The sequence below is a fragment of the Copadichromis virginalis genome, linkage group LG16 (genome assembly GCF_057382275.1).
Source record: "Copadichromis virginalis isolate Kocher_CV1m ecotype Utaka linkage group LG16, C_Virginalis_male_GT1.1, whole genome shotgun sequence".
NCBI classification, from domain to species: Eukaryota; Metazoa; Chordata; class Actinopteri; order Cichliformes; family Cichlidae; genus Copadichromis; species Copadichromis virginalis.
In genome coordinates this window covers 4,744,725-4,757,697 of record NC_140633.1, presented here as the reverse complement: position 1 = coordinate 4,757,697, position 12,973 = coordinate 4,744,725, and the positions used below count along the sequence as shown (strand labels likewise).

The window sequence follows — 12,973 nt, the reverse complement described above, 5'->3', positions numbered from 1 at the left end:
AATGCCAGACAATGGGGTTTAAGATTTGACAAGCTTCGTCTTTTATTTCTGCATTCATAATAAGTTTTGTTTCACTGTCTCCACCTACAGAGCCACCTGGTCCCCCTGCAGCCCTGAAGGTGGCCGACAGCACAAAAACCTCTATCACTCTGTCCTGGTCTAAACCTGTCTATGACGGTGGCGCCCCCATTATTGGCTATAGCTTGGACATGAGGCTGAAAAGTGAGGCGGACCCTGAGAATCCCACAGTGGGCTGGAAGAGAATTGATACTCATGGACCACTGGTGCTCACAGAATTTACTATTGGCCAGCTTGATGAAAAGCAGGAGTATGAGTTCAAGGTGTCAGCCCAAAACCAGGTGGGCTGGGGACGCCATGCTTATTTGAAGGAGGCAGTGTCTCCCAAGGAGATCCTGGGTAAGAAGTCATCAGATTCTGTGCCTCAATAAATGTTTTATAGTACAGTAGTCTTGTAAATTTTCCAAAAGCTGATGACACTAAACATTCATTTGTTTTTCATGTAAAACAGAGGCTCCAGAAATTGAGCTGGATGCCAGTCTGAGGAAAGGCCTTTCTGTGAGGGCTGGTTGTCCTATAAGGCTTTTCGCCGTGATCAGAGGAAGGCCTGCCCCCAAGGTTACGTGGAAGCGGTTGGGTGTGGACAATGTAATCCGCCGAGGTCACGTGGACCAGGTTGACACCATGTCCTTCCTTGTTATCCCTGAGAGCACCAGAGAGGATTCTGGAAAATATTCACTCACTCTGTCCAACTCAGCTGGAGAGAAAGCAATATTTGTCCGTGTCAAAGTCCTTGGTGAGAAACAAAAAACGAATGTCAAATGGTGTATTTTCTTTTAATAACTTTTAAACCCGTTTAAAAAGACTGGTCACTAATGAGGAGGCTGTCATGTCTTTGATTTAAAAAATTTTGTCCACAGACACACCTGGTCCGGTTGGCAGCCTGGATGCCACTGACATCACCAAAACAACAGCTCAACTCTCCTGGTTGCCACCAGAGAATGACGGAGGCTGCCCCATCCTCAATTACGTTGTGGAGAAACGAGAGGTTGATAGGAAGACCTGGACCAAGTGCACAGAGGACCTGAAGAAGACTAGCTTTAAGGTCACCAACCTTACACCTGGCATTGAGTATTACTTCAGAGTCATGGCCTGCAACAAGTATGGCATTGGAGTTCCTCAGGACTCACCCAGGTCCTACTTGGCTGTTGACCCAATCAGTAAGTTCCGTGTTCTTCTGACTCTGAATTTAGTCTGTTTTGTTAATTGTTCCTAATCCCTGCTTTGTTTTGGATTCAGGTGAGCCAGACCCTCCAAAGAAGATGGACGTGTTAGAGATCACCAAGAATAGTGCTACACTGGGCTGGCTAAAACCACTCAGGGATGGAGGTGCCAAAATCAATGGTTATGTGGTGGATTACCAGGAGGAGGGTGCACCTGAGGACAAATGGACACCATATTCTGTGGTCAAAGACCTGACTATCGTGGTAGTTGGTCTGAAAGAAGGAAAGAAGTATAAGTTCAGAGTGGCTGCTAGGAACTCAGTGGGAGTCAGTTTGGCTCGAGAGGCTGAGGGAATGTTTGAAGTTAAGGAGCAGCTCAGTGAGTAGACAAGTTTAAACATTTCCTCATACTAGTATGGATAATAGTAACTGAGACACTGTCATTTATGTAGGTCAATCAAAAAGTTTAAATCATCATGAAATACAGAAGTAACTATTGATATTTTGTCTTCCTCTCAGTGGCTCCGAAGATAATCATGCCTGACATTGTGACAGTCAGAGCTGGATCCAAGATGACGATTGAGGCTATTGTGGCAGGTAAACCTGCTCCTGTCTGCAAGTGGAAGCAGGGCAATGAGGATGTGCTAACCTCTGATCGCCTGTCCATTGTAAAGACGCTGACAACTACCTCACTTATTATAAAGAATGTAACAAGAAAGGATAGTGGTTACTACAGCCTGTCAGCTGAGAACAGTACTGCCAAGATTAATCAGATCCTCAAAGTCATCGTCATGGGTAAGTTAGAACGGAGACTTTTTACACCGCTGGTTCTTGTAAACACATCAGCAGTGCTTTGCCCTGCCTTCCATTATCAACATGTGTGCTGTCTGTGTCTCAGACATCCCTGGACCCCCTGAAGCTCCTTTGGAGATCACTGAACTGGACATGGATGCGTGCACACTGCTCTGGAACTCGCCACAGGAGGATGGTGGTAGCAACATCACCAACTACATTGTAGAGAAGTGTGATGTTAGCCAGGGTGATTGGATCACCGTTTCTACATCTTGCACAAAGACGAGCTTCAGAATGACCAAACTGACACCTGGCAAAGAGTACAGCTTCCGTGTTCGTGCTGAAAACAGGTTTGGCGTCTCTGGGCCTACCTACTCTGAGAAGATGATTGCCAGATATCCATTTGGTGAGCATTTGTATTCTAATATGTATCATAGCTTCCCAACATTACAAGAATAACATTATGTGTTAATGGCTTTTTTCCCCAAAGATCCTCCGAGTGAACCCAGAAACCTGCAGATAAACAAGATCAACAAGGATTTCGTCATCCTATCATGGGAGCGTCCCAGCTCTGATGGTGGGAGCCCCATCAGTGGATATTGCATTGAAAAGAAGGAGAGGAATAGCCTTCTGTGGGTGAAGGCTAATGAGACTCTGGTCAAAGCCACTCAGTACACCTGCACAGGCCTGATCGATGGCCTGGAGTACACCTTCAGGGTGTCAGCACAAAACCAGGCCGGACAGGGCAAACCTTGTAAACAGACAGACTTCATCACTGCCAGGACTGCTGTCGGTATGAACACTTCTTATAACTAGAAAAACATCATAATTTTTCTCACCATTTCACCATATTGTTGATAAATTTCAGTTAAAACCAATAGCACAAAAATGACAACTTTAAATTCAAAGAGCTCTTCACAACACAACTGCACTTTTATGTCATTCATGTTTTTATTAACTGGAAAAAATATCATATACATCATTTTATGTATGCCCTCTGTTGTTTTTAACATTTCCCAATCAGTTTGTTGAAGCTAGCAAACATTTGATTTTTTAAAAATTATTTTTAACCACAGAATAAAAATGTATCTCCCCTTTTAGATAACGTGCTCCATGTACCAAGGCTAAATATTTAATAGTGATTCAGTTCAGCAGCCCCAGGCCCTTTAATACATGTCAAACAAAAAGATAAGGAAATTTATTTTTAAAATACCTACTTCCGTTACAAGTTAACTAACCAAACACATCTGAAATACAGAAGCCCATTTTAGCCCTAACATTAAAGTGGTGAATTCTATTTTTCTGTCTATCAGTTGATCAATCAGTTACATTTTTTTTTAATTATCAATCAATCAATGTCAACTCAACAGTAATATAGTAAAGTATATAACAGTAAAGCTAGGGAACCCTTCCTTTAAATAAACATGCTGTAGTTGATTTAATACCCACAAAAACTGAGGAGAAAGCAATTAAATGATTACAGATGCTGCAATTCAATGATAAAATCAGTAGTTTAATTATTCCATGTCAAAATCACCTACACAATACTCCCCACCCACAATCGTCTTTGACTCATATCAGAATGATTCAAATTCTACTTTTTCTGGTTAATATATTTTCTTTTTAATTTCAGGATATATTGCTATATATATTTGCACTCTTTTGCATTCAAGTTCATTCTTTGTTATTTAAACTGTATCGTCTACAACTGTTCATTTGTGGGGGTTTTTGTTTCTATCTAGACCCACCAGGAAAACCCGAGCCCATGGATGTGACCAAGAGCACTGTATCATTAGTGTGGGGCCGTCCAAAGCATGACGGTGGCAGCAAGTTGATTGGCTACTACGTGGAATATACAAAGCTTCCAGAAGAGAAGTGGACTCGCTGCAATGCCAACTGCATGAACATCCAGACAGAGAACTATGTGGTGACTAACCTACAGGAGGGTCAACAATACCAGTTTAGAGTCATCGCCAAGACCGCAATTAACAGCAGCCTTCCATCTGAGCTGTCTGACCCTATTCCTGTCATCGCAGAGAATGGTACAACTCTGCATAGTAACGAAAGTGATACACAAATACAGTCATATACAAATAATCATGAGGGTTTTTTTCCTCTTCTATGCAGTTGCTCCTCGTGTGGAATTAGGTGTTAACATGAAGAACCTGATTGTGGTGAAAGCTGGAGAAAATGTCTTCCTGGATGCTGAGGTCTTTGGCAAACCACTTCCCAAAGTGAGCTGGAAGAAGGATGGAGTACCTCTGGTCCTTGCTGAGGGAATGAAGATGTCCCAAAAGAAACATCTTCATCTGCTGGAGCTATACTCTGTCACCAGGAAAGAGACTGGGGACTACACTATCACAGCTGAAAATGTCAATGGCACCAAGTACGCCACCATAAAGGTCAAAGTACTCGGTAAGCTAAAGTTATGTTAGTTCATTTTATTGTAGTGCTTAAGCTAGCGTTTCATGTTTTGAGAGAAAAAAGCTTATCCTTGTGTTTTTTCTACCACAGACAAACCAGGCCCTCCAGCCTCAGTGAAAATTTCTAAGGTGTTTGCTGACCGTGTTAAGCTGCGATGGGTGCCACCACTTGCAGATGGCGGTTCTGAAATCACTAACTACATCATTGAGAAGCGTGAGACTAGCAGGGCCAACTGGGCATTGGTCACCTCAAACATCCATGGACACATCACTGACTGTTCAGTGGAGAAACTTATTGAAGGACACGAATATCAGTTCCGAGTCAGTGCTGAGAACCAGTATGGTGTGGGAGATCCCATTATGACTGATGCCGTCACGGTCAAGAATCCGTATGGTAAGAAAACTCACTGTATTCTACTTGAGGAGAATGAAATGAAAAAATGAAAGCATGCATGTTTTACTGACTGCATAAAGTCTCATATTAGCTTGACCATGTTTAAATCATTAAAATTACTGTGATTTGATATATATCTTGACATTTTTTTGCTTAAATTCAATTTTTCAAATTGTGAATTGTGTGACATGGCTAATGTGTAAGTTTTTTATTCCTTTATAACACCATGTTGATCAAAGTTGGTGTAGCCCATCAGAGAATTAAAACATTATCTCTTGTCAGATGTTCCTGGTCCATGTGAGCCACCTGTCATCACCAACATCACACAGAACTCCATGACAGTCAGCTGGAAGGCCCCAGCCAATGATGGCAAGTCTCCCATCCTTGGCTACATGGTGGAGAAACGTGAGGCCACTGAGCTGAGCTGGGCTAAGGTTAACCGCCGACCAGTCATTGATAGGACCATCAAGGCCATTCAACTGACTGAGGGCTCTGAGTATGAGTTCAGAGTAATTGCTATAAACAAGGCTGGTCTTGGGAAACCCAGCGACGCTTCAAATGGTGCCCTGGCTGTTGACCCTGTCTGTGAGTATCTGCTTTAAAACACACTTTCTAAATGAAAGTAAAACGCTTCAGACAACTAATTATTCATAAATAATTATTTAGATCCTCCCGGGCCACCTGCCTTCCCCAAGGTGGTGGACTCTACCAAGACGTCAGTTAGCCTTAGCTGGACCAAACCAGCATACGATGGTGGCTGTGAGATCATTGGATACTTGGTTGAGTGCAAGCGAGTTGATGCAGAGAGCTGGACAAGATGCAATGTGCCGAAGAAACTCCAGGCCACGAAATTCCTGCTGACAGGCCTGATGGACAACACTGAGTACCAGTTCAGAGTCACGGCTGTTAACAAGATTGGCTACAGTGAGCCCAGCGAGGTGCCTGGAAACTACATGCCTAAGGATATTCTAAGTATGTTCCCAGCTGTCTCTGATTCAACACTATTTAGATAAATAATTTCCAAAAGGAAAATTGTTTAGTTTACTGGTTTAATTTAATGGTTTTCTGTGGGGTGTTTCCACTGGAGATCAACAGCTTATGTCTAAATCATTGTTATGAATACGTGTGGCTATTGCTGAATCTCTAAAAGAAAAAAGAATTAAATCAAGAGGCAATATAAAAATCAATCAAGTTAGCTTGGCTTTGAAGGAGAGACTGTGTCAGCAAATACAGTAGTACACCTTATCTCTCATTACTATATCACAGTTTATCACTGTGAAAGAGGAACTCAATTTCATTAAATAACTTTAATGCATATGACATTATGGAGATCAGATTGTATGACTACTAACTGGCTCAGTGGTAATCGAAGAAAATGAAATAACCATTTACCTAATCCAACATAGAATTTCTCATATCAAGTCCAACTATTAGAAAAATTTGACCAACCAGCAATTTGCTAGCGTAATTGAAATTGCTGGTCTGGCCTTTGTGGTTATCTTTTTAATCTATATATTATATTACTTGTTTCCGCTAGCGAATTAACTTTATTAATTAAACATATTGTCAATAATTAGTATCATTCTTGGTGAACTTGATAAACTAAGACTTTCTTGGTATTAGCCAAAATTAACACTTAATATTTTCAGGAGGACAAATTAGCAAAAAGAGAGTACTGCCAAATGGGCAAGACAGATTAACAGAAGAAATAATGGCAACTAACAGACGACATAACAGTTAAGTTAGTCACTGTGATTAATGACCAGTGATGGGAATAACGGCGTTACAAGTAACGGCGTTACAAGTAACGGCGTTACTTTTTTCAGTAACGAGTAATCTAACTAATTACTATTCCTATCGTTACAATGCCGTTACCGTTACTAACAAGAAAATGCGGTCCGTTACTATTTCAACAAACAGACGGTTGAAGCTGTGTTCAGTTTACCGCATCTTATATCAGCTGCAGGAAGTAGCTGTAAGTAATCTGGGCGCTGCAGCTTTAAGCAGCTGCGCTTCCGCGGATGGTGATCACGATCACTGTCTGGCACAACACCTGGAGCACAGGGGGCAAAACAATGGCATGAGTGCTGCTGTTTGACTGAGGAAGAATAAAGTAGTCGTGGTCAATCACATGACCACTTAAAGACAAAGCAACAAGGTGACAAGGCCACGTAAAACCAGAGTCATGATAAACTATATATACGCAGCGTTTTTTCCTCAATACTTTCGTCACGTTTACTGTCTAAGGACAGCACAGCGAACACTCTCTGCTTATGAGCAAACAATAAGAAAAACAAAACAAAAACTGCCCGTTTGTGTTGGTGGGAAAATGCACCATGTGGACCAATGAAAAAATGATATGGCAACATGACATTTGGTTGTTTAGGAAGAGGCGGAAGTTTCAGGAGTGACGGCGAGAGAGAGAGAGAGAGAGAGAGAGAGAGAGAGTTTTGAGATGTGAGCGATTTATGACGTTTAGCGTGTTTGGAGTGTGTAGTTAATGTGTTGTCTTGTGTAGTTAGTGTGTAGTTTTGTGTTGTGTGTCAGAACAATGAGGCGACTGCTGTCTCCAGGTAAAACAGGAGTGATACACCTGCTGCTGTCAGACCTGCAGGTATCAGGCTGTGATGTTTCCTTTATAGTGGACAGAAATGTTGTTTTTGCAGTGGCACAAATAATTTGTGGCATCTTATTGAAGAACAGCTGATTGTTCTGTAAATAGTTTGAAATGGTTATTAAAAAGAGGGTAAAAGGTAAATGGATGCAAATAACTTTGTTATTTGTAAAACATGTGCATATGATTTAAACATTGACAATTTATATTTGCATTTAAAGTTATGAAATATGATTCATTAAACATGTTTGTGGTTGTTACAGTAAAAATATAACTTTTTCTACTCTGATTTTATGTTTTTTGTCTGATTTTAGATCAATTGTGTTAATACAGTTTGTCAAAATGAAAACATGACTGTAAATTCAGACATGTGAGGTTGTGCTGAAAAGGATGAGACCAAACAAAGTAAATAGTTTTTAAAGGTGAAATGTGGAGGAAACATCAAAAGTAGTTAAAATGGCCAATTATACCCTGGATTTTTTTAAAGTAACACAATAGTTACTTTTCAAGTAATTATTACTTTTAGAATCTTGTAACTCAGTTACTAACTCAATTACTTTTTTGAAGAAGTAACTAGTAACTATAATTAATTACCTTTTCAAAGTAACTTATCCAACACTGTTAATGACCCACCCTTTGTTTCCTCCAGTTGCTCCTGATGCTGAGCTTGACGCTGACCTGAGAAAAGCTTTGGTTCTGCGAGCTGGAGTAACCATGAGGCTCTATGTACCACTGAGAGGACGCCCAGCACCGAAGGTGACATGGACTAAAGTTGATGCTAATTTGAAGGAAAGGCAAGGACTACTGATCAAGACATCGGACTGGGACACCCTACTGATGATTGAGGATGTTAACAGATGTGATTCTGGCAAATATGTTCTGTCACTGGAGAACAGCAGCGGCTCTAAGAGCTACACCATCGTAGTAAAGGTCCTTGGTAAGAATTTCTGGCATATAAAATGTTGAGTACACACACTCCAGTGAGTTGTACTGTCACATGCAATGTAGACATGTAAATGAAACCAAGTAAGTGAAAAACCTTTTCACTGATTTATAGTTCAAATCTATCAAGAGGTTTTTCTTAACCTGCATCGAGCTGAAATACAATTCTTGAAATGGTGGTTTTAAAAATTAAACATTAAATGTATTAAATGGAGTCGAACCTAGTTTTCACCTTAAAATGTGTAAAAAAGTAGAACATATATATGATTATATAAGATATATCAGAAATATCAGCATGAAGAAAGAAAATGTTTTTTTTTAAATAAATATAGAGTGCACACATAGGCCTAATGTGTGCTTTCACTTCAGACATGCATTTGTACTCGTGCTTGTATAACTTTCTGAAAGCTATAAGGCAAAGAAATTGCTTCTCTTGCCCACTTAGATTCTCCGGGCCCACCCTTAAACCTGACTGTGAAGGAAACCTCCAGAACCCATGCCTGCATCACCTGGGATGCCCCACTGATTGATGGTGGTAGTCCAGTTAAGAACTACATCGTAGAGAAACGTTTGGCTGAGAGGAAAGCCTGGACCTGTGTGTCAGCAGATTGTCCTAAGATTTCCTTCAGGATCACCAACCTGGAGGCAGGACAGGCCTACTGCTTCAGAGTTCTAGCTGAAAATGCATACGGCATTGGAGAAGGCTGTGAGACCCCAGGCAGCATCAGGGCCTCTGGTAGTTACAAGATATTTGATACTTAAATTTAAATATACTCATGCTGTATAGCCACTCCATTCATGAGCTCAGACACTATATATGTAGCTAAAAAAACACAAACGTTCAACCTTCGTCCATTTGTCCTTCCTGTGCAGAGCAACCTGGTCCAGTGACAGACTTCAAAGCTCAGAAGACTACAAAGAACTCTATCACCCTGTCCTGGAAGAAGCCCATCAATGATGGTGGGAGTTTTATTACTGCATACATCTTGGAGCAGGGTGAAGGCGAGGAGAAGTGGAAGCAGATCCTGAAAGGCAAGAATACCTCACACACTATTGGAGAACTGACAGAAGGCAAGGAGTATTCTTTCAGGGTCAAGGCACTCAACGAGTCTGGAGAGGGACCACCCACTGAGCTCACTGCTGTTGCAAAGGACCAATTTGGTAAAAATGCCTTCATGCTATTCTTAGTTATACTAAAATTATAATGTTGAACTTTTTAATGATGATTATCCTTTTGAACTTCAGTGCTACCCGACTGCAACTTAAGTGATCTGCACGATGGCTGCTGTGTGGTTAAGGAGGGCAGCACAACACGCATTAACATCCCCATCACTGGAGTTCCAAACCCCACTGCTACCTGGAAGAAGGGCGATATGGGAGTGGGTGATACTGGCCGGATGTGTGTTGAAGCATCTCAGGGCATCACCACCTTACTGATTAGAGACTGCCAGAGAGGAGATGCTGACACCTACACTATAAATGTCAGGAACAGTGCTGGCTCAAAGGACTGCAAGTTCCAGCTGAAGGTGGTTGGCAAACCCGGTATTTGCACTGGACCCATTACGTTTGATGAGATAACTGCCGATGCCATCACACTAGAGTGGGGACCACCCAAAGATGATGGTGGTGCAGAGGTGTCTAATTACATTGTGGAGAAGAGGAGAACAACAGATAACAAGTGGACTACAGTGGCTTCTGCCATCCAGAAGACCACCATGAGAGTGATCAGACTCCATGACGGGATAGAATACATCTTTAGAGTGTTTGCTGAGAACAAGTATGGGGTTGGAGAACATCTGAGGTCTGACCCAGTCGTTGCCCAGCATCCTTTCAGTAAGTATGGCCATTGTCTACTACCACTGTTAATTTATAACTGATTATACTTCAGATCTTTTTGTCTTGTCAAGACATTGTCTCTAATTTTTTTTTGAAAAAGGGCAAAATTATCTCTAGTAATAACATTTAGTGCTCATTATAAGACCTGATGTATTTGTTTTACAAATGTACTTTTAAAATACTAGTAAATGAAATGAAACTATAGCTTTGTTTAGGGATTTTTTAAATCAGTCTTTCTCGTGTAATGACATCATCTGCATTATACTGAACTGATTTTATTACACATATTAATGTCTTCCTCTCGCTTTCTCTTCTTCCTCCAGATGTTCCCGGGGCACCTGCTCCACCAGAAATTGTGAGCATCAGGCATGAATCAGCCATCCTGACTTGGGTTGATCCAAAGGACACTGGTGGTGCCCCAGTTACTGGTAACAAACAGTGATCAATGTACATGCTAAGTATGAGCAAACAGCAAATAACAATCAGTCTGATCAAGTAATTTTGTTTTTTCCCTAGGATATCACATAGAGTATAAGGAAAAGAACAGTCTGATGTGGAAACGGGCGAGTAATACTCCTCTGAGAGTAAAAGAATGTAGAGTCACTGGACTGACAGAAGGATTAGAATATGAGTTCAGGGTAATGGCCATGAACATGGCTGGCCTGGGAAAGGCTAGCAAAGTAACTGAGGCCGTGGTTGCTCTGGATCCTATTGGTGAGTCCACTGTTATTGGAATCTTTTTTTTTGCTCTAATCTTATTCAACTATGTACTGTTTACAGTACTTGTTACCTGAGCTATGGCAACCATGTCTCTTTTTGAAATGTTTTACAACCGTCTTCTCTTTTGTGTCATGTCAGATCCTCCTGGCAAGCCTGAAGTAATCAGTGTCACCAGGAGCACAGTCACTCTGATGTGGACAGCTCCCAAATATGACGGTGGCTACAAGCTTACTGGTTATATCATAGAGAAACTTGAGGCCAGTGGTAAGGCCTGGATGAAAGCAAATCATGTCAACATTCAGGGCTGTGCTTTTACCGTCACTGACCTGACTGAAGGATCCCAGTATGAATTTAGAGTCAGAGCTAGGAATGCTGCAGGTGCCATCAGTATTCCTTCAGAGCCTACTCCGCTTTTGACCTGCAAGGATGAATATGGTGAGCTAAGTAGTAAACAGTTTGACTCGTTTTGGAGTTGACTGTAGATTATTGATTCCCCCCCCCCCCCCCCCCTTTATGTATATATGTACAGTTAGGACTTAAAAATATTTGTCAAAAGTTTGAAATTTTGAGTTGTTGAACGTTTAAAATGTCAACAACTGTCTACAATGCAAAATACAACTTTTTTTTTGTCATCTCTACAGAGCCCCCAACCATCACTATTGACCCAGAAATGAAAGATGGTATAGCCATCAGAGCAGGAGACACAATTGTAATCTCAGCTTCTAAAATTGTGGGCAAACCTCCACCTACTGCAGCGTGGTCCAAGGGAGGACGTGAGTTGAAGACTTCTGACATTGTCACCATCACCAGTACCCCAACCTCCTCTACTCTGGCTATTAAGTACGCAAGTCGGAAGAACACAGGGGAGTACACTATCACTGCCAGCAACCCCTTTGGCATTAAGGAAGAACATGTTAAGGTGAAGGTCTTAGATGTTCCTGGACCTCCAGGCCCAGTTGAAGCCAGTAACATTTCAGCCGAAAAGTGTACCCTGACCTGGCTTCCACCAGAGGAGGATGGAGGCTCTACTATCAAATCCTACATCCTTGAGAAGAGAGAAACCAGCCGACTACAGTGGACCAAGCTAGCTGAAAATGTCATGGATTGCAGACACGTAGTCAGCAAACTGATTAAAGGCAATGAATACATTTTCAGAGTGTCTGCTGTGAACCAGTATGGCACAGGAGATTCAACCCAGTCTGCTCCAGTCAAAATGGTTGATAGTTTCTGTAAGTTTATATTTTTTATGTGGTTTATATCTGTGTATTAATAATTAAACAATAAAAGCAACTTAGCTATAGGATCTTGCAGATCCTTTAAAATAAAAATATAGCTAATAGACATGTCTAATAGTAGTGTACACATCCAGAAATTTTTTTTTTACATATACTATTATATATTGTACACATATTTATTAGTTTCAGATTTAGCCATTCATATATTTTGCCTGTTTATGTTATTGTATTTTGCACAACTCTGTTGCTTGTGAAGCTCGCACACAAGAATTTCACTCGCATGTGCTGTACCAATGTACCTGCACATGTGATGTGACAATAAAAGTGATTTGATTTGATTTGATTTGATTTGTCCTTCCTGTTTCTGTTTCCCCAGCACCACCAGGTCCGCCCTCAACCCCAGAGATTGATAATGTTAGTAGGAATGCTGTCACCATTTCATGGAAGAGACCAGTACGAGATGGGGGAAGTGACATTAGGGGATACTGTGTTGAGAGGAAAGAGAGAAAAGGACTGAGATGGGTCAGAGCCTGTAAGCGGACTATCCCTGACCTGCGGTTTAAGGTGCAAGGCCTGAGTGAGGGAGTAGAGTACGAGTTTAGAGTCACTGCTGAGAACAAGGCTGGATTTGGGGAGCCAAGTGAACCATCGCGCCCTGTCATGACAAAAGATATTGTGTGTAAGTAAAACTCACAGCAATGTTCTCACGGCAATGTGAATTGTATTTTAAAACTGTAAAACTGCAATGCAGGAGAGTTAGAAAATACAAATCAAGC

General features: G+C 41.3%; 1 protein-coding gene across 3 annotated transcripts in view; it reads left to right on the top strand.

Annotated features, from left to right (window-relative positions):
• Positions 1–12,973, top strand: part of LOC146690116 (titin-like) — a 218,377-nt gene that overhangs the window by 159,761 nt on the left and 45,643 nt on the right. For all 3 annotated transcript variants that reach the window (XM_085434978.1, XM_085434981.1, XM_085434979.1), the window contains 21 exons: positions 91–417; positions 530–814; positions 939–1,238; positions 1,318–1,620; positions 1,761–2,036; positions 2,140–2,439; positions 2,524–2,826; positions 3,776–4,075; positions 4,161–4,448; positions 4,548–4,850; positions 5,133–5,435; positions 5,517–5,822; positions 8,114–8,401; positions 8,852–9,142; positions 9,280–9,567; positions 9,652–10,239; positions 10,566–10,670; positions 10,759–10,956; positions 11,101–11,397; positions 11,604–12,191; positions 12,574–12,876. In XM_085434978.1, coding sequence (XP_085291104.1) covers positions 91–417; positions 530–814; positions 939–1,238; positions 1,318–1,620; positions 1,761–2,036; positions 2,140–2,439; positions 2,524–2,826; positions 3,776–4,075; positions 4,161–4,448; positions 4,548–4,850; positions 5,133–5,435; positions 5,517–5,822; positions 8,114–8,401; positions 8,852–9,142; positions 9,280–9,567; positions 9,652–10,239; positions 10,566–10,670; positions 10,759–10,956; positions 11,101–11,397; positions 11,604–12,191; positions 12,574–12,876 — 6,540 coding nt within the window. The remainder of the gene's footprint in view (positions 1–90; positions 418–529; positions 815–938; positions 1,239–1,317; positions 1,621–1,760; positions 2,037–2,139; positions 2,440–2,523; positions 2,827–3,775; positions 4,076–4,160; positions 4,449–4,547; positions 4,851–5,132; positions 5,436–5,516; positions 5,823–8,113; positions 8,402–8,851; positions 9,143–9,279; positions 9,568–9,651; positions 10,240–10,565; positions 10,671–10,758; positions 10,957–11,100; positions 11,398–11,603; positions 12,192–12,573; positions 12,877–12,973) is intronic.